We start from the raw sequence: 18,782 nt of genomic DNA, 5'->3' as shown, positions 1-18,782 counted from the left end.
TCGTTCGCTCTTCTGCTTTGACCACGGGGATCGACACGAGGTTCTGTTGCGTAGGACTAGAAGAATTGGCACCCGTCCGGGAGCCCTCCGAAGCCGAAGGAAGAAGACGGGGGGCTTAGATGTCAGAAGAGGGAAATGAGACGTGCGTAACCCGTCGTTCGATTGCGGCAGGCTTCTGGAAGGGGTTTGTGGAAGAAAGTTGACGAGTATTGACTTTTGCATGAAATTCGAATCTCGCAAACTGCCGGGGGTGCTGGTCAGAGCGGTTGGAATGGGATGAACAAACAAGATAACAGCACAAACCGCTTACTCTGCACTTCTCAACTCTACATCCAAACTCAGTGTGAAAGCGAAGTGAACGCGACCAAGTGCGAGGAACCTATTCAACGGGTCAACGTATCCGTATGGACCATGGAACCCCTGTTGGCGCTAGGTGCTGTGAACTCGTGGAGTTTGCCTCGGCCCCGATGATCAATGTTCCCCTACTGGACCAGTCGAGGTCCGATGGGGAACCCAAGAAGCCCCTGTATTTCCCTTGATCTGGATCCTTCGCGCCTGCAATCCGGGTCTCCATTGCCGCTTGCTCGTGCTCGCTCTCTCTGTTCCTGCAGCACAGGCCTGATGCTGGTTCCGTTGCTACATCACGGGCGGACAACTGGACGATGGGGGCCGTCGCGTGTCCTTGACGTTGGGCGGAAGTTGGGATCAACGGGAAGGGCTGATGGGACCTGTTCTTTTCTGCCCTACGCTGATTGAGTACGGACGAACGCCCGCTGAGTCGTATAACCAGCGACAAGAATGAAATTTCGGTGGTGTCTGTGTTGACTTGACTCGCTAGGTTGAGAAGCCGTCTATTTTGAGTTGAAAGAACAAAGCGTCAGCTAAGACATGCATACATAGCACGCGCTCCGAGTGTGCCAGTGTGGGGGACTGACGGCATTCATCGATCAAGAAATCTCTTGTCGTCTTTTCTTCTTTTTCCAATGGTTGGGTGGACTTGTTCCCTCTTTGGGCCAAGGCAGACACACCATTCTGCGAGAACCAACAACAACCGAGTTCCAACAAACTAAATAAGATCGAAATTGCCGGAGCAGAAAACAATAGTTTGCCGCCTCTCCCGTAAAGAACCACGCCACGCAACCACATGAGGTAACAAACACAGAAACGGCGTCACGGTAACTATTCTTTTTTGTCTTAAACGCGGTTCCTCCGTGGTGTCCGCTCAATAGCATCAGCCACTAGCGCCGCCGTTGTGTTTCCCATCAGGATTTAGGTGCGGCGTTTGTGGCCAGTTCAAGCTTCTCAACGGTCCTCTCCCGCGAAGACCGAAGTTTACACTAGGTCTCTTAGCCAGACCGTTCCAACGTTCCAAGGGGGGCCGCGATGTCACTCACTAGCCTCGGAGGAAAAAGAATGGAAAAGACGCAAAGGTAAGGGGGTATTTTGGCAGGCTGGCACGTTGTGCCAACGTCGCATGTGGCGACATCGAACCATGCGCCCATATAACTTCGGCGATATATTCAAAAGAAGTCTCTGATTTAGGCCGTCGAAGTCCAACGTCCAACGTCCAACAGCCCCGCAAAGGCGAGGGAGAGAGGGGGCAATTGGGGGGATCCAACCGCAACCCTATGCGAAGCAGCGAGTCTCTTAGCTTCGGAAGAGTGCCGAACCTGGTATCTTCCCGCTGCGCCTCTGAGCGTTGCAGAAGAGCAATGGCCAGCATGCCAGCAGAACCCAGTTTTACTTCTCCTCTTCTCTTCTTCTTTGGGGGTTGTGTTTGCTTACGGAATACCAATACCTTGGTTGCATACCATCGCGCCAACACTTTCTGAAGTTTTCCTCTTTGACGCCAACACGTGCTGGTGCTAACGGGATGAGGGGCCGGAGGCGAACCGGTGGATTCGGATGGGGATGTCTGCGCCGGGATCATCTCGGGGATCAAGTCTTCTTTCGAAGCTCGTGCGCAACGTTAGTTTGATGGAGTCTTTAGAGACAATAGAGAAGTAGTATAGACTAGTACGAGGAGAGCCTAGGAGGCTGACGCAACTTCCTCCCATGTCTATCCGTACATGTGTGTATATTCCGATGGTGGGGGCCGTTTTTATCTACGGATACGTCCTATCCTCCTTTTGCTGTATTCTTCTGTCTCCTTCGGGAAGGAAGATATGCGGCTCTGCCCATTGTCGTCCTCCTCAATCCGTATCTTGCAGCTATTGCCCGTCGCCGTGGCCCGGGTCTATCGGTGTTTGCCAAGTCTCTAGACTGTGTTGCACTGCAGGACAATCCACAGATCCCAGAAAGGCCTGGCGGTGGCAATTATCCTCACGTGGACAAATCTCCAGATTCAGAGGTCGTGTTCACTGAATGCTACTTTGAGAAATACGCGGTCCAACGACCGAGTGGGCTAGCTCGCCACCAACTCGGAGAGATACACAACGGTTGAGGCTTATCACGATGCCGCTGCTGGTTGTCAGCTGTCACTGTCAAGTTGGGCAGGGTCGGCCGCCGGCAGGGAGTTGTCCTCGGCGACAAGTCCCCAATTCAGATGTGGTTGCCGGTGGATGAACCCTGAGAACGTCTCAGGTACGTCTTCGCCGTCGGTGAATTGCCATGTCCGAATGGAAACGATATGCCAAATTCCGGACTCAGCCTATGCTTTCTCCTTGCGACATTAACCTTTTACAAAGGGGGCGCAGAGTTGTTTGAAAACTTGGCGGGAGTTTTGTTGAAAACTCAGTGATTCCCATGCACTACCTTAAGTCGGAATGAGTCTAGATATGCCGTTTCTCTTATACCTATTTTCTATTTTATTCATTATGACTTGGGGCAGTGAATGATGAGGAGTCGGAACCATTCTGATGCATGCGGAATCTCCGGCGTTAGAACCTCGGTCGGCTCCTGTTGTTTTTGCATTTTTTGATTCAATTATGATTTCCACTTGAACTTTTTCTGTTCCGTAAGGTAAGTAACGTGGCGTATTCTCAGTAGCGGCTAAATGTCACTCATCTGACATGGAAAGTGATGAGTAACATGTAGCACTCGCTTGGCGCAGTCGTGCTCGGCACGGCCAATGCTACCCAAGGCAAGGTAAGGGGATTCTCGAGATCGTGACACACTTGGCGGGATGCCTCTGCGACGCTACCTCATCTTTGCCATTTGCGGGGTTGATCGCTCAGCATTCCCCGCCCTCGCAGTCCCAAGTAGCTCCTTCAGACTCTTCCACGATGGAAAGGGGGGAATTCATCAGTAAGGACTCAAACAAGGGATTGGGTTGAGCGAAACTCGAAGATTTAGGAAATAGTCTACGACTCCTTCTAAATACCCCTCAGCCATGTGCCTCTAGATTCTTTCACGACAGGACAGCAAGAGATCTGACCCTCAGTCCCTCACTCCTCGTTCTCGGGCCATCCCTTACTGCACCGCCCGATCCTTCCCGCCCGGATTCAGATCGACATGAAGACTTTCTGCTTGGATGTATGTCTTCCGATAGCTTGCTTGTGAGTACAAGGGGCTTCTATTCGGGTACGTGTTTGTGCAATTTGCGTGCCGTGCCGCTCATCGCCAAGTCCCTTTGGCGCAATCCTACACTGGATGCTCCCACCGATATAGGAAAGACTTGCTCCTATGCCACTGGATTGCTGAAGCATCTGCTCAAAACACACAGATGTAGGAATCCGGATATTTATGGTCTCTTTTACAAGAAGCAGCTCAACAAGAGCCGCCGTAGAGTAGACAGATTCGTAGAAACAAGGAAACTTGCATGCTTGATCATTAGAAGTGGCTTCATTAACGACATCAAATAAAGGCCACAAACGGCGACCCAAGAACGCGCCCACTCGAATCAATCTTGACGCCTTCCTTCCTCAACAGCATCCTCTTCTCCTCAAGCGTAATACCCTCCCCATTCTTCGGCCACTTTCCCTTGAAGCCCCCCAAAGCACCGCCCGTAGCAACAACCCGGTGACACGGCACCTGCGGCGCAAAGGGATTCCGACGCAGCGCGTTGCCGACGGCCCTCGGCGATGACTTGAGATGGGCCGCCAGGATGCCGTACGTCGTGATCTGGCCCTTTGGGACCTGGCACAGCGCGGTCCATACCCGTTTCTCGTACGCTGTGCGATTTGAGCGGGCGATGCGGTCTAGTTGTGTCTTCATGCCCTCGCCTTCTGGGATGGATACCGAGATGATGTCGCGCGTCGCGGGCGTCTTTTTGGTAGTAGTGGTGGTGGTTGTCATGGCGATGGTGTAAGTGTGAGATGAGTGAGACGGTGTTGCTGAGGGCGTGGTGAGCTTTCACTATTTGCTTCTTTTGTAGACGAGTATTGCTGAGTGAGAAGAAAGTTATCCTGAGAAACAAGAAATGAGAGGAATCGAGGCAATAAAGCGCGCGTGAGATGGTCTTTCTGAGTCAACGGCGAAGGTTGGGTCAAATGTCAAGACAAGGGCGCGTCGCAAGCGCGACGGCCTGAGCGGGGACATTTGACGCGAATTCGCGGGGACACGTGACTATGCACTTAACCAACCAAGGGTGAAGCACAACTTCAACACTGGACGTCAGACAATCAAAGGCGAGATAAGACAACATACGTCCATAGCAGGCTTCACTTGACGCTTTCACTAGTAGAAACTCTAATGTCCGACGTGACTTGGTTTGAGGTAAGTTCCAAAGATCCATGTGACGGCAAAAAAGAGTTCACCCCCCCGGTGCTGAACTAGGGGCTACATCTCTTGGTGCTCACACTGGGAAATTTCTGGTGCTCATGCTGGGATTCGAACTCAGGGACTCGTATGCGCTTAGCCTGTCGTCGAGTAGGCTGGTTGGTGTAGAAATTAATTGTTGATTGACCATGAACCATTCCACCACCCAGCCAGTTTGACCTGACCCGTCGACCTAGACGGGCGCCTCCTGGCTGGTGACAGGAGTGGACTTGGAGGGGCATATAAAGGCTCTACTGGTGATCAGATGAAGGTTTGGGTGCGTATTCGTGGAACTATGGGGACGGTACATTGAGCTCTCAAGCAATGATCTTATGTGAATTTTGCATACCATCGTATTTGTACGGGTATCGGTGACATCTAGACTTTCCAGACCTGATTCCATAGTGTAGTGTACTCTTTTCCCCCATAACGCCAGAATAAGGTAAACCAATCGTTATAGTGCTGCCCATACCGCCGCAAGCTTGAATGAGCCCTCCACAGCCAAAACCAACCCCATAACCCAAGCCTCAAAACCTCCTTAATCACCAGTGTCAACCTCAAGATCCAGCTGCACACCGTTGCTGACACCATAGTCCTCCAGCGTAAGGTTATCCTTGAACGGCCGTTCGCCCTGGCGCTTCAGCAAGATCTCGTGCGGCTCGCGTCCGACCCGTTGCGCCACCATAATCTTGAACATCTTGACCGGGTCCGAGGCCAGGCAGGGGATCGCGGCCTTTGTACCGAGACGGTCGTTGACGTGCACGATTATCATCTCCTCGCTGCCGCCCGCAGCCGGCGCGGGTACAGACTTTTCTTTCTTGGGTTTCGTCGGCGCATCCTTCGAGCTTGAGGCGCCGGCGGTGGGCTTGTTGTTATCGCCTCTGTCTCTTTCTCTGTCCCTGTCTCTGCCCGAGTCGCGGGGTCTGTAGTTGTCGTCACCGCCGCCGCGGCGATCGTTGCGGCGATCTCTGTCCGAGTCGCGATCGCGGTCGCGCCGGGGGGAGCGGGAACGGTTGCGGTAGCCTCGCTCCAGGCCTCTTCGTTCATTGCCGTCGTCGCGGTCGTCTCTGCGGCTCTTGTCTTTCCATCTGAAACCGCCTTGTTTCCGTGGTCTGTCTCTGTCTCTGTCTCTGTCTCGATCGCGCCGAGGCGAGCGCGATCTTGATCGTGCTCTGTCGGCCATCTCGAGGTGGGTTGGTGGATGGTGGATGATGGAAGATGGAAAGTTACTGCAGTGGTAGCTCGGCTTAGTGCCGTGCACTGTGACCTCACTGCTGGCCCCACCAGGTGCGATGCGGGTCTGCATGGCCGCCCCTCAAGTTTATCGGGATTACATAAGCCAGAGGCCTCCCTCTTCCAAGCTTCACCATTATCACTGAGGCAATCGATATACTTGAAGGACTCTGCTTTGTATGTATGATGATTGAGAAACGTTTATTGCCTGGGGAACTTGACTTCTTTTATTCAGAGTCTATTCTATAATATGTAATGCAACCTCCGAGTTCCTTCTTTACTCGTCTAGGGCATTGGAGGAAATAGCCGTCACAATCCTGTTTGCCAAACTCTCCAGCATGTCGGTGCCTTGTGAAGATGCCTCAATCTTTGATTCTTCGATTGACTCAAGAATCGTCTTGATGCCAAGACCGATCTTGTCTGACCGAGTGTCATTGCGTACGGACTGGATGACAGTCTGGATGTCGTTGCCGCCAAACATTCCTGACTGGTCCAGGACTTGAGCGAGTTCGCGTACATCGGAGATGGCGGGTACTGGGATCTGTCTACGGAAGTGCTTGAGAACACCCAAGTTGCTGAGCACGAAGCGTTCTGAGGTGGTGACCATGATGAGAATACGACGGCCCTGGGCGGAGTTAGTAACGAGTCATCAAAACGTAAACAAGCAAGAGGAATTGAAGCTGACCTTTGGTGGTTGGGTCTGGATGAGGGAAATAAGTCTGTCGAGCACCGTGTTGGAAAAGCGTGGCCCAATGGGGTTCCACTCAATCAGTTGCTCAAAGTTATCCAAAATCACGATGCTACGCTCAGACTTGTAAGCGTCGGTGAAAACCTTGGTGAGGTAATCCTTCTTTCCAAACTCATCTCTGAAAGCAGTCAAGTGCTGAGGCGAAATGAGCTTAACAAAGGGGAAGTCTGAAAGGGAGGCGGTGTGGGCGGCCAGAGCAGTCTTGCCTGACTCCGGGGGACCGTGAAGAAGGACTGGTATCCTGTTGAGTACATCTGACTCCTTGACTGTGTCAATGTAGCCCTGCATCGTGCGGATAATGGCGGGGATGTTGTTGTTGAACTGGAGGATTCCCATGCCAAGGGCAAACGCCAGCTCGTCTTCAGAAACACCATAAGCAGGCTTGACTTCGGTCAGTGCGTTGTCGAAATCATCCATGGTGATCTTCATCGCGGATACATCATTCTTCATCTTGGCGCTGTTGCCGACCTCAGTGTGACGGTTGAAGGCGAATGAAGTTGCAGCCTTGACGACACCAGAGATCTCGGCACCGGAGTAGTTCTTGGTGCGAGCTGCCAGTGAGGCGAGGTCAACCTTGGAATCCATAATGTTGTTGTCTCGCATCTTGGCAGTGTGGATCATGAAGATTTCCTTGCGACCCTCTTCGTTGGGCAAGCTAATCTCCAACTGGACCTCCAAACGACCGGGACGCAAGAGCGCCTCATCGATCATGTCTTTACGGTTGGTCATACCAATGAGCAGAATGTTGTTAAGCTGGTCAACACCGTCGAGCTTGGTGAGAAGCTGGTTGACAACACTGTCACCAACACCAGTGCCGCCACCGGCACCAGAGCCTCTTTGCTTGCAGACGGCATCCAGCTCATCGAAAATGATAATGTGAAGACCACTCTGGTCGCCCTTCTCCTTGTACTCCTTCTCAGCATCCGCGAACATCTTTCGAATGTTCTCTTCAGATTGACCAACAAACTTGTTAAGAACCTCAGGACCGTTGATAATCTTGGGCTCACGAGCGTTGAGCATCTTTCCGATTTGTCTAGCGATCAGTGTCTTTCCGGTTCCAGGGGGGCCGAAGAGCAGGATACCCTTGACGTGCTGAATACCCAGCTTCGCTACCAGCTGGGGAGGGAAGACGCGGGAAGCGAAAGCTCTGCGGAAAATGGTGGCGAATTCGTCCTGGAGACCACCAATACCCATATCCTCAAATTTGAAGTCTGGCGAGATAATGGGGTTGGCGTTACCCTGGTGTTCACCGACTTGAAGCTTCATATCCGACTCGGCCCCCTTGAAGAAGGACAGTAGCGTGTTCGTGCTGAAGAATCCGCGGGCAGAGGGATCCGATGATGTGACGACGGCGTCGGGGCCTTTGCCTCCCGCAAAAGTGATAGTCTTCACGGTAGCGAAGATCTTCAGACCTTCGATGTCCAACAGAGTGCGCTGACCGGGTGCGAAGAAGTGCATCTGGAAGAAACGCTCAAAGACCTTGGCCAAGTATTCGTGCTTGAATTCGTAGTTGGGGTCTCTCTTCATCGAGGCCCAGGACAGCTCGAGGTCCATGGCCTCGAGGTGAGTTGCGCCTTGTCTGTTCGCATCGTACACCTCACCCTCGAAGGTGTCGGTCATTCCGATCTTCAGCCATGATCGTTGCGGGTCGGACAGACTGATGGTACCCTCAGGGAGTTCGGGTGTTGGTCGCGCTCTGACAACGTTCTCTCGTACTGTTCCTCGGACAGGGTCTCTGGCTCGAATCAGGACGTTGATGTCCTGGCCGTCGCGGCTCGGGGCGAAGTCTCGGTAGCTGACACCAGCGCTGGGAGAGAAATGGTTAGCAGCGGAGGAGTGACTGCGTGTTCGAGATGTTTACACGTTGGCATAGATGAGCTGGGTCTGCAGGGCCTTGTCCCTGACTTTCTCGATCCTCAGCCGCACACCGGGCTGTCTCGGCGACTGCGGTTGGCCGCGGGGGAGCGGCTTCTCGGGAAAGCTCATGTCTGAGACGCTCGGCCGGTGTGGCAGAAAAGACGGGATCGCTTAGTTGTGAGACTGGTTATGAATTCGTAGGGCTGGGTTGTTCTGATTCTTGTTCTTGTTCTTTGAGATGTGTTGAGGAAGACGGTGAGGATGACGAGGGGAAGTTATGTACTGTGTTATGTGGAATGGTGGATGTTGGAGGGGCTGCGCGGCTTCGTCTTCGCTTCAAGTCCCCTGGGCCCGGGGAGCGCTAAACCTTGTTTGGGCCAAATGGATACAAGGCGAAGCAGGTACGTATCGAGGGGACCCTTACCTTACCCTTGCTGCAGCGAATGGCATGGAAGATGCGCTGCTGCTTATGTGGATCTCAGCAGTGGTTTGTAACCGTGTTCAATCTGTTTCAACTCTGGCCAGTTTGAGGATGCTCCAGATGCCTTCTTTGCAGAAGCGTTTGCTGCCTGTGCAACTTTAGTGTAAGAGGGCGTCTAATCATCTTCAGGCGTAGGATTTGTATCATGAGTTGATTATACAAAATAAGTCTTACTATAAGGTAAATAGGCAACAAAGTTTGACAAGGGGAGTTGTTCAGCAATTTCCATTGTGACATTGTGCAGCTGTTCCAGCGACTGACGACGGGAAGGCGCAAGTCAAAGTGAAGTGGGGCACGCAGCTGCCGTTGCCGGGCCTGACCTACTTTAGGTCTCCAGCTGCCGCCTGACTAATGACGTCGATTGGCTCGAGAACCAGTCTAGTCCCTTTTGGGACTCTTCACTGGAGCTGCTCGCATTTCGGTCTCATTGCGAGCAATCATCTTCATTACATAACTCTCCAATCGCTTCCTCAAGGTAAGTTTTCTGGGGGTAAGAGCTCAAACAACCAGTATGCCGCTGTAAGTCCATATCCCGATTGTTACGATTTAGGCAGAGACTAACTGATCAACAGACATCTACTGGGCAAGAAGTCTTGGAACGTCTACAATGCAGACAACATCGCCCGTGTTCGCCGCGATGAGGCTGCCGCAAAGGCCAAGGAGGAGGCTGAGGAGCAGCGCATGCAAGAGGTCGATGCCGAGCGCCGACTAGCTATCCTACGGGGCGAGGAACCATCACCACTGCCGCCAACAGAAGAAACTCCTGAAGATGAGCCAAGACGTCGGGACCGTGATGCCGGTTCGTTCGGCAGGGAGAGGAAGAAGCGCAAGCGCGCTGGTGAGGACGACACTGACTTTGAGTTACGTGTTGCAAGAGAGCGTTCAGGCGTCGTGCAGACAGCCAACGAGACCTTGCGCAAGTCAACCAGCTCTGCGCCGATCGTAGATGCAGCTGGGCACATTGACCTCTTTGGCGACGAACGAAAACAGGGTCGTCATCTTAAAAATGAAGAGGCGGAGAAGGAGGCTGCAAAAAAGAAGAAGGAAATCGAGGACCAATACACAATGCGATTGTCAAATGCCGCCGGGAAGGACGGCCTGGTCGGCCCTTGGTACGCAGCATCTGGATCAAGAGCTGAACTAGCAGAGCTCGAGCCAGCCGGCAAGGACGCATTCGGAAATGAAGACCCAGGAAGAAAGAAGAGAAACGAACAGAGGATAGTTGCGAACGATCCTCTTGCCATGATGAAGATGGGAGCATCCAGAGTAAGAGAAGTGAAGAAGGAGCGCCAAAGATTTGAAGCTGAGCGACACAGAGAGCTTGAGCAGCTGCGCAAGGAGGAGAAGCTAAAGGAGAGACATGAGCGGCGGAGACGAGAGCACCGGAGGGATAAAGAACGCCACCCTCGAGATAGATCTCGTGGAGAGGATGATGGTGAAGCCAGATCCCGTTCAAGGAGGGACAGCGAACGATATCCTCGGTCAAGCCGAGACGATGAGCGCCCCCGGAGCAGGGAACGTCATCATGAAGAGAGAAGCCAACGACATGAAAGAAGGGATGAAGGCGATAGGCTATCCAGAAGAGATGAGAGGAGCCGCCACGAAGGAAGAGTTGAGACGAAAATCGAACGAAGCAAACGAGACTCTGATTCGCGACAACGAGATGACCATCGGCGGCCAGGAGAACCTCGAGAGCCAAGCAAATTCTAATTACAGCAGTAGGAATGATATATCTAGCTACAAGAGAAGGGCAGAAAATAGCTACTTGTGACATCGAAGCCAAGCCAATCATGGGCGGTCATCGAAACACCGCCCTTAGTCCGAGCAAACTATGCCGACTTGCACAACTTACCACTGTTGAGGTTGTAGTCCCAAGCATCGCTTCCGACACCCGACAAGACGAAAAGACTCTCGGTAGGGTCATATTTGCTCTTGATCTCAACCAAGCGGTCGTAAGAAGTACCGTAAAAGTCCTCCTTGAACATGGAGTCAAAAGCGTTGCCCTCATTCATGTACGAGCCAGCACCAGGTGCCCACTCGCGCCAGATGGGCTCCTTGGTCTCTTCCAGCCATTGCGCGACACCACTCAGAGCCTCCTGGGGCGATGCGTTGGGATCCGCCGATGCGCCGTAGCTCATCAGGTGGATGTATGTAGAGCGCCACATCGGGTTGAGGGCACCCCGCATCACCTCGGGGACGTTGCGAGGCCCCAGCCCGCCCTGAAGACCGATTACCATGAGGGCGCTACCTGTGGGGTTCTGCGGTACGTTGAGGCGCTGGAGGTACGCAGACACGGCCGACACGGGAGTCTCCACGAGTTCCTTGCGTCCGAGGAGGCGACTCGTCATCATTCCAGCGCCGGCTGCGCTGGGCGACGTATTCAGGCTTTCGAAGAAGCTCATGAAGTCAGGCTGCGACGACGGCTCGCTCAGGGTGACGGTGACGGAGTTGTTGCCTACCTCGGCGAGGATGCGGGCTCGAACGGGCTCGAGGAGCGAGGTCATCTTCTCTGCTGTCGTGTTGTACGCGAAGAAGCCGATGGAGGCGGTGACCTTGCGGACAGTCTCGGACGAATTGGCCGGCAAAGCTCCGGCGGTAACCATGCCGGTACCCGTGAGGGTTGCGTCCATCAGGTCAGGCACACTGGCGAACAGAGCCGCGGCACCTCTCCAAGCCGCCTCTCTAGAGGCCGTGTCGTTGCCGACGGCGGACACTTGAATGCCGCTGGAGACCACGTTGCCCGGCGGGGGGTTCGCCTTGATAACGTACTCGGAGACGAGGCCGTACTGGCCAGCGCCTCCGCCGCGGACGGCCCAGAGAAGATCCTGGTTTTGCGCCTCGTTGGCGACGAGGATCTGGCCGTCGGTCGTCACAACGCGCACTTGCAGGATCTGGTCTGCCGCGAGGCCGTATGTGCTCGAGAGGGGACCGTGGCCGCCTCCTTGCATATGTCCGCCGACTCCGACTGTCTCGTCGACGCCCCCGACGACAACCTTGTCGAACTTGGCTGCTCCTCGAGAGGCGGAGCCCCAGTTGTGGCCGCTTCCCAAGGTGAGTGCCGCCTCGGTTCTGTTATCGCTGGGGGATCTCCACTCGGGGTGGTACTCGAGTTGCTTGAAGTTGTGAGTCCAGATGGACAGCGAGTAGGCGCCGGAAGAGCTGGGGTCAGTTTAGTAGACTAAACGCTCCAAGGATGAAAATGAAGACGTCTTACCGGCCGTTGAGGTCGTGCCCAGTTCCCTTGATGACGATACGAATGTTGCGCGAGCTGGCCCAGCCCATGGCAGTAGCAACCTGCTCCTCCGTCGTGGCATTCACAACGTACTGCGGCGCGCCGCCAATCTCGCAGCCCTTGGCCGCGGACTCACTCGGAGGGAGGCACGAGTTGTTGGCGTAGATGGAGGAGTCGATGGACTCGGGAAGGGATGCGTGGTAGGCGGAGTATCCCCATCCCTTCTCGACATCTTCACACGACTGCGAGGAGCCAAACGGGTTTCCGGCGTAGCAGGAGGATGCGGCGGGCCGAGTCTTGATGAGAACACCGTCGATTGTTGCGTTCAGCGTCGACCAGTCCTCATCGGACGGCCATGCAGCATCGTCGGGGGTGATTTTGCACGTCTGCTGCGCAGAAGCGCCTAGAGCGGAAACGGCGGCAAGGAACGAGATGGCGGTTTTGGCTGCCATTGTAGTAACGAGAGAGGGTGATGGGCTTGTATGCTTGCCTGTAGGATGCTAACTTTGAGAAGGCCATGATCCTGTCTCGACAATCATCTTTATATGAACACGGAGGACTTTGTTATCTCCTCATTTTCGTATCATTGAACGGAACTTGGCTGTTGTCGTATCTGCCTTCGCTACAGACTCTCCATACCAATTTCGTCACAGTCCCAGTCGTCCCAGTCCAAGTTACATTCGACAGAGAGGTTCCACAAGGCTATGTCAACAGCGTGAAGGGCATGAGGGTATCAATCCTGACTGCCGAGCCTCCGAGACGCGTACAATATGCCACGCCTAGTGAGACAAGGCATGGGAAAATGGAGTATCAAGGAAGAGTCCATCCATGATTCGGTGTTTGTGATGACGGTATGGCTTCGGTACCACCTCCCAGACTAAGTGAGGACCGTCGTACGCCGCGCCAAGTCCGCATAGCTCCATGCGATCGGCCATTTGCCGGTGACCCTGTCAACCTGTACGCTAGTGTAGAAGGAACATGATCTAAATCCCAGTCATCAAGTGTAGTGCGACTCGTTACTGGGTCGTTATGCTAGGACCAGGGAGGGAGGGATTGGGTAAAACTAGTAATTAAGGCTGGAGACCAAAACAGGGGCCGGACTTCGTAGTCACAAAATAATCGTATTGAAAACGAGCGAATTTTCGTATAATGTGCGGAAATATTTTGATTGGCTCGTCGCCATGATTCAGGGACGAGGGAGACCCCGCTGATGACTTACACGCACCAAAGACCAAAGCAACCAAGATGACATTGAGCAGCGACGTATGGAAAATTTGCGTCTCTTCTTTTTCCAGACGTCTTTAACAGTGTCGGCAAGGATAAAGATCCATTGACTTTTTATCGCCCGGGAAGGAGTACCGAGATTCGTCCCTCTCCCTTCCCCTCTCCCCTCCATTCTTCTCTCAAATCCCTACCATCCATCAATTTCCAGTTCTTTACTCCCCTGAATCCAAACTTCTTTCTCTCTCCTTCAACCAACGCATCAACATCCTCAAGCTCCTCATCTTTCATAAGTACCTTACAGCTTGTAAACACAAACCACATACCACAAGCCGAGCCATGAACACAGACTACTGGCAACTCTCAGGCGCTTTCGGCCTCTGGGTTCGCGCCTGCATCCGAATCCTCCAGTTCGTCTTCGCCATCGTCACGATAGGCCTCTACGCCGCCACTCTCGGCTCCTGGAACACCCTCCCGACAGAAAACCTCAGTACGACAAACTGGATCTATGCCCTCGTCCCCGCTGTCCTCTCGGCGCTGACGTGCGCCTACCACGTCTTCGCGACAGTCACACACGCCGCCTGGTCCGTCTGGGACTTTGGGCTGGCCGTCCTCTGGGCCGCGCTGTGCGGTCTTTCGTCGACCATCGTCGTGGGCGGCGAGGACAAGGTCTACGTTACGGGTGAAGTCAATTCGAGACTTGCTGCGGGTGCTTGGATTGCGGGGGTTAGTATGCTGTTGTGGTTGTTGAGCTCTATTCACGGATGCGCGTTTTGTTGTGCGTCGAGGAAGATGAAGAGGACGGTGAAGAAGCAAGAGTCAGAAGGGGATAAGCTCGAATTGAAGGGTATTCCCAATAGTCGGGAAGAGAACGTCTAGATAGACTGCGGGGTTTGGACTCATTTACAATACACACAGGCACGGCGTTGGATTTGTGGGCGGAAAATGGGTGATTACTGGAAGGCATATAGAGATTTATCGACTTTTGGGAGCAAGAGAGCTCGTAAGACTGAGCAAAGCACATCTTAATTCTGGAAACATCCGGCATTTTTCGAAAGCAAAGTCTCGTAGATTAGTGACAGGATCGTTCGAATGACAACAAGACAAATGGCAGAGCTTACCATCAGACTTTTCTAAGCAGCAAGGAACACCTCCCTTCCATCTAAGGGCACCCCGAAGCAGCGAGACCAGTTGAGTTTCGGGCCGCTCATTTCGTATTCATGACATTGGATGCCTAGCTGATAGCAATAGGTAGATCCACTGGCTAAACTGGGAGTAGCCGACTTCCTGACGCGGCCTACCCAGGAGGCTATGCGGCAAGGTACTAGGTAGATCAAGGTATGCTTAAGTCTCTTTATATGTACTTGAACCTGCCCCTCCCTGTCTCCTACTTTAGTTCCCAGTCCTCCTTTACTATCCACTCTCAACACCACACAGCTATTTAGCACGTGAAGTACACAAACATGGAAGGCGAAAAGAGAGAGACGTTTGGATCATCTAGGGAGTCAAAGACTTCAGCCTTGGGGCTCGAAGACCTCTACCTCGAAGGTGAAGCAGCCCAAAGGCCCCGTAGTAACTCTGTAGCAAACACTTAACGCGGTCTTATATAGAAGACGAACCATCCAGCTCAACACAAGCCGAAGACCAGACACCGCCCGAGTACACACCCCAATACACACCTCAACGCCAGTGGCCAATGCCCCTCAACATCGTAATCCAAGTCGTCGGCTCCCGAGGCGACGTCCAGCCCTTCCTCGCCCTCGCCTCCGCCCTCCAGAAAGCAGGCCACCGCGTCCGCATCGCAACGCACCCGCAGTTCTCCTCCTTTGTCCTCGAATCCAACAACTCCGTCCCAGCCTCTCCAAACAAGATCGAGTTCTTCCCCGTCGGCGGCGATCCGGCCGACCTCATGGCATACATGGTCGAGTCCCCCTCCCTGATCCCCAAAATGTCCCAGATCCGCGCGGGCATCATCCAGCGGAAGCGCGACATGTACGTCGAGATGCTCGACGGCTTCTGGCGGTCCTGCGTCCACCCGGACCCCCTTTCCAACATTCCCTTTGTCGCCGATGCCATTATTGCCAACCCGCCGAGCTTCGCTCACGTGCACTGTGCCCAGGCGCTGGGGATCCCGGTGCATTTGATGTTTACGATGCCGTGGAGTAGTACGAAGGCGTTTCCGCATCCGTTGGCGAATATTGGGTTTTCAAAGGCGGATAAGAAGAGTACGAATCATGCTTCGTATGCTGCTGTTGAGTTTTTGACGTGGCAGGGGTGAGTCCGTTTCTAACCCCTGGTACAAAATGGCTCGATGCTGACAGCAAAATAGTTTGGGAGATCTTGTAAATGCGTGGAGAGTCCAGTCACTCGGCTTGGAACCTGTTCCGTCTACCGAGGGACATCGTATACTGGAGAGTCTTCAAGTTCCATTCACATATTGTTGGTCGCCATCCCTGGTCCCCAAGCCCAGCGATTGGGGCCCGCACATTGGTCAGTTTCCTCATTAAGAACTACTCGATGAAGAAGTCAAGCTAAGCATCAACAACAACAACAGACATCAGCGGCTTCTTCTTCCGCGATCCTGCACCGTATATACCACCTCCCGATCTAGAAGCCTTTCTCAAGGCCGGCCCGCCACCCATATACGTCGGATTCGGGAGCATCGTGATTGGCGGAATCGAGGGCCTCATGACCATGGTCCTTAGCGCAATCAAGGCAACAGGAGTCAGAGCTATTATTTCGAGGGGCTGGAGCAACTTGAACGGCGAAGCGTCGGACAAAGTGTTTTACGTGGGAGATTGCCCGCACGAATGGCTATTTCAGCAAGTCGCCGCCGTCATCCACCACGGTGGCGCCGGTACCACGGCCTGCGGGCTGAGATACGGAAAGCCAACGACCATTGTACCCTTCTTTGGAGAGTGAGTAAAATACGGACCACCTAGGCCACGTTTTTACTGACACTTTTCTCCCATAGCCAACCGTTCTGGGGCGCCGTGGTGGCAGAAGCCGGCGCGGGACCAGACCCCATCCCCTACCGCTCCCTCACATCCCAAAAGCTGATCCAGGCCATCCAGCTCTGCCTCTCACCGGACGCCGTCCGCTCAGCCAGGAAGCTCGCCGACGCGATGCACAGGGAGGACGGCGTCCAGGCCGCCGTCGACGCCTTCCACGCCAACCTGCCGCAGTCGAAAATGGGGTGTGATTTCTTCTCCGACCAGCCCGCGGCGCTCGTCTACGGGAGAGGCAAGAAGCAGGTCAAGATGTGTAGGCCTGTCGCGTCCATTTTGGTCAAGAATGGGAAATTGCAGCGGAAGCAGCTCAAGTTGTACGTGAACACAAGATCACACTCACCCGTTTCGAGGTCGCATCTCATTGACACGGTTCTTTTTGCAGATACCGATCGAAACCAACAAACATCGAAAACCAAAGATGGGACCCCCTGACGGCAGTATCAGCAGCGTCCCTCTCGACAATCGTCAAAATGGCAGGCGCCACAGCCGACATTATTGTCAAGCCTTTTGAACAGTACAAACGCACCAGCGAGTCCGGCGAGAACCTCGAGCAGCAGCAGTTCGAGAACACCCAAAGACACAGCCAGGCGCCCGCGTTCGCCATGCTACCCCTTCCCGGCGTTGGGGTCCCAGACGGGGCGGCAGCGGCAGCGTCAGCAGCCGAGGAGAAATCCTCCTCGGCCCGGCCGCCGCCATCCAGGGGTAGCCAAGAATCATCCTCCAACGGCGCAAAACCAGGCGCCATGGCAGCCGCAGCAGCCAACGGCGTAGGCAAACTCGCGAGCAACGCGACGAAAGGTCTACTCGTCGACATACCTCTCGCCGTGACGGAGGGTCTCCGCGCGGTGCCGAACCTCTACGGCGAGCCCGTCCGCAAGCACGACGCCGTCGAAGGGTTCCGCAGCGGCATCTCGGTGGCGGGCAAGACATTCTGTCAGGACATGAAGGGTGGGCTGACGGATATCTTTGTTCACACGTACACGGGCAAAAAGGAGCAGGGCGCGCTGGGTGCGGCGAAGGGGTTGGGCAAGGGTGTGGTTAGTCTTGTGACGAAGAGCACGGCTGCGACGTTTGGGTTGGTGAGTTATCCGGCGCAGGGGATCTATAGGAGTATCTGGGCGGCGTCGTATGCGGATACGAGGAGGAGCATTGAGGATGAGAAGTTGCTGGAGGGGGATTGGATGGTGTCCATGAGCCCTGGGTGGAAGATGGATCATGCTGCTATTGTGGAGGATTTTGAGGGGATGAAGGGGACGAGAGGGCAGTGATGTGATGAGTTTGCCTTGTGGAACGAGGTGGTAATAATTCTTAGCAAAGTGGCTGTTTCTTTTTTTTGCTTATTTGGATGTGTCTTGCAAGGCGTTGCGGTAGACATGGGATTAGTGTTGCTCAAGATTGAACCAGGAACCAGGCCGCGCCCTTGATCATCGCCATCCTGTGATTGATCCCCACAGGATGGACCTTCTAGAAGAGTTCGATAGCTTATTTCGTGCGGGTCATTTTGCCTTGCCCAGGTAATATGTTTCCTCCACATCTAGGGTAGGTATCGTGACCCAAACACAGCCATTGCCACATTGACTTACTTATACGGGATCGTGCCAGTGATCTACAAAACAAAAGTGACATGGATTCTTAGGCATTGCATATTGTCAGCTAGTTACTAGATAGTCAACCTCGTACAAAATGGGAATGACGATGGAATTGCAAGATCGTGGACGAGGGATGCACCGCGGCGCAGGGGTGGCGGAAAAGGAAGGCTTCTGGAAGGATTCGACGGTGGGGCGCTCGTCGGTGGCTGAGCTTATTAGGGCATATTCGGAGTAGTAAGATCTAGAGATTCTCTCGAAGAGACCTCAGCTACTTTCCACATTTGCACTGCAAGCGGGACCACGCAGTAAGAACGACAAGGATGGCGGAGGAGGAAATCAGTCAACCATTTAAGCCTTGCGGAGTCTGCGTTCGCCCTGCGGGAGCATGTGACGAAGGTTATGGATTCAACGTGGAGACGGTCTCGCCGGGTGCTGGATTCGGTGAGAGTCGGGCAAAGATCGCAGCCGCCCGCGGGTCGCCACCGGAAATTGGTGTTGGTTTGTCGGGATGAAGGCGGAAGATCGGCCGAAGTTCTGGCCAATCCGGAATACAATGCCAAGTTGCTCAAACACGCAGAGATATTGATGCGCGGAAAGGCAGAAATTGAAAATTGTTGCTCAAGTTCGCCGGGCGACAAATATTGGCGGGGCAGTGCCGGGTCACGCGTACCGGAGATACGCTAGGGCCACTTTCGGAAAGGTGGAGACATGC

At 54.0% G+C, this 18,782-nt stretch overlaps 7 protein-coding genes across 7 annotated transcripts; 3 read left to right on the top strand and 4 right to left on the bottom strand.

The window, feature by feature from the left end:
* Positions 1-3,795: 3,795 nt before the first annotated feature.
* N0V96_001068 (uncharacterized protein) lies at positions 3,796-4,236 on the bottom strand (the record flags this gene model as incomplete). Its single annotated transcript, XM_053195269.2, has 1 exon — positions 3,796-4,236. The coding sequence occupies one exon, from the start codon at positions 4,234-4,236 to the stop codon at positions 3,796-3,798; it is 441 nt and encodes a 146-aa protein (XP_053047239.2).
* Positions 4,237-5,236: 1,000 nt separating this feature from the next.
* On the bottom strand, positions 5,237-5,881 carry N0V96_001067 (uncharacterized protein; the record flags this gene model as incomplete). The annotated part of the gene is made up of 1 exon (XM_053195270.1): positions 5,237-5,881. One exon carries the CDS (start codon positions 5,879-5,881, stop codon positions 5,237-5,239), a length of 645 nt encoding a protein of 214 aa, XP_053047240.1.
* Positions 5,882-6,208: 327 nt separating this feature from the next.
* Positions 6,209-8,665, bottom strand: SEC18 (transport between ER and Golgi ATPase protein; the record flags this gene model as incomplete). The annotated part of the gene is made up of 3 exons (XM_053195271.1): positions 6,209-6,556; positions 6,617-8,486; positions 8,541-8,665. 3 exons carry the CDS (start codon positions 8,663-8,665, stop codon positions 6,209-6,211), a joined length of 2,343 nt encoding a protein of 780 aa, XP_053047241.1.
* An 863-nt stretch (positions 8,666-9,528) lies between these two features.
* N0V96_001065 (uncharacterized protein) lies at positions 9,529-10,727 on the top strand (the record flags this gene model as incomplete). Its single annotated transcript, XM_065756116.1, has 2 exons — positions 9,529-9,536; positions 9,590-10,727. The coding sequence occupies 2 exons, from the start codon at positions 9,529-9,531 to the stop codon at positions 10,725-10,727; spliced, it is 1,146 nt and encodes a 381-aa protein (XP_065615356.1).
* A 119-nt stretch (positions 10,728-10,846) lies between these two features.
* On the bottom strand, positions 10,847-12,701 carry N0V96_001064 (uncharacterized protein; the record flags this gene model as incomplete). Its single annotated transcript, XM_053195273.1, has 2 exons — positions 10,847-12,176; positions 12,232-12,701. The coding sequence occupies 2 exons, from the start codon at positions 12,699-12,701 to the stop codon at positions 10,847-10,849; spliced, it is 1,800 nt and encodes a 599-aa protein (XP_053047243.1).
* Positions 12,702-13,809: 1,108 nt separating this feature from the next.
* N0V96_001063 (uncharacterized protein) lies at positions 13,810-14,802 on the top strand (the record flags this gene model as incomplete). Its single annotated transcript, XM_065756115.1, has 2 exons — positions 13,810-14,196; positions 14,722-14,802. 2 exons carry the CDS (start codon positions 13,810-13,812, stop codon positions 14,800-14,802), a joined length of 468 nt encoding a protein of 155 aa, XP_065615355.1.
* A 131-nt stretch (positions 14,803-14,933) lies between these two features.
* N0V96_001062 (uncharacterized protein) lies at positions 14,934-17,749 on the top strand (the record flags this gene model as incomplete). The annotated part of the gene is made up of 6 exons (XM_065756114.1): positions 14,934-15,018; positions 15,081-15,744; positions 15,800-15,960; positions 16,025-16,388; positions 16,445-16,795; positions 16,864-17,749. The coding sequence occupies 6 exons, from the start codon at positions 14,934-14,936 to the stop codon at positions 17,747-17,749; spliced, it is 2,511 nt and encodes an 836-aa protein (XP_065615354.1).
* Between the last annotated feature and the right edge of the window lie 1,033 nt (positions 17,750-18,782).

The sequence above is a fragment of the Colletotrichum fioriniae genome (assembly GCF_027942845.1).
Source record: "Colletotrichum fioriniae strain IMI 355084 chromosome Unknown scaffold_1, whole genome shotgun sequence".
Taxonomy (NCBI): Eukaryota; Fungi; Ascomycota; class Sordariomycetes; order Glomerellales; family Glomerellaceae; genus Colletotrichum; species Colletotrichum fioriniae.
Note: the sequence above shows the minus strand (reverse complement) of the source record. Positions and strands in the feature narration are given on the sequence as shown.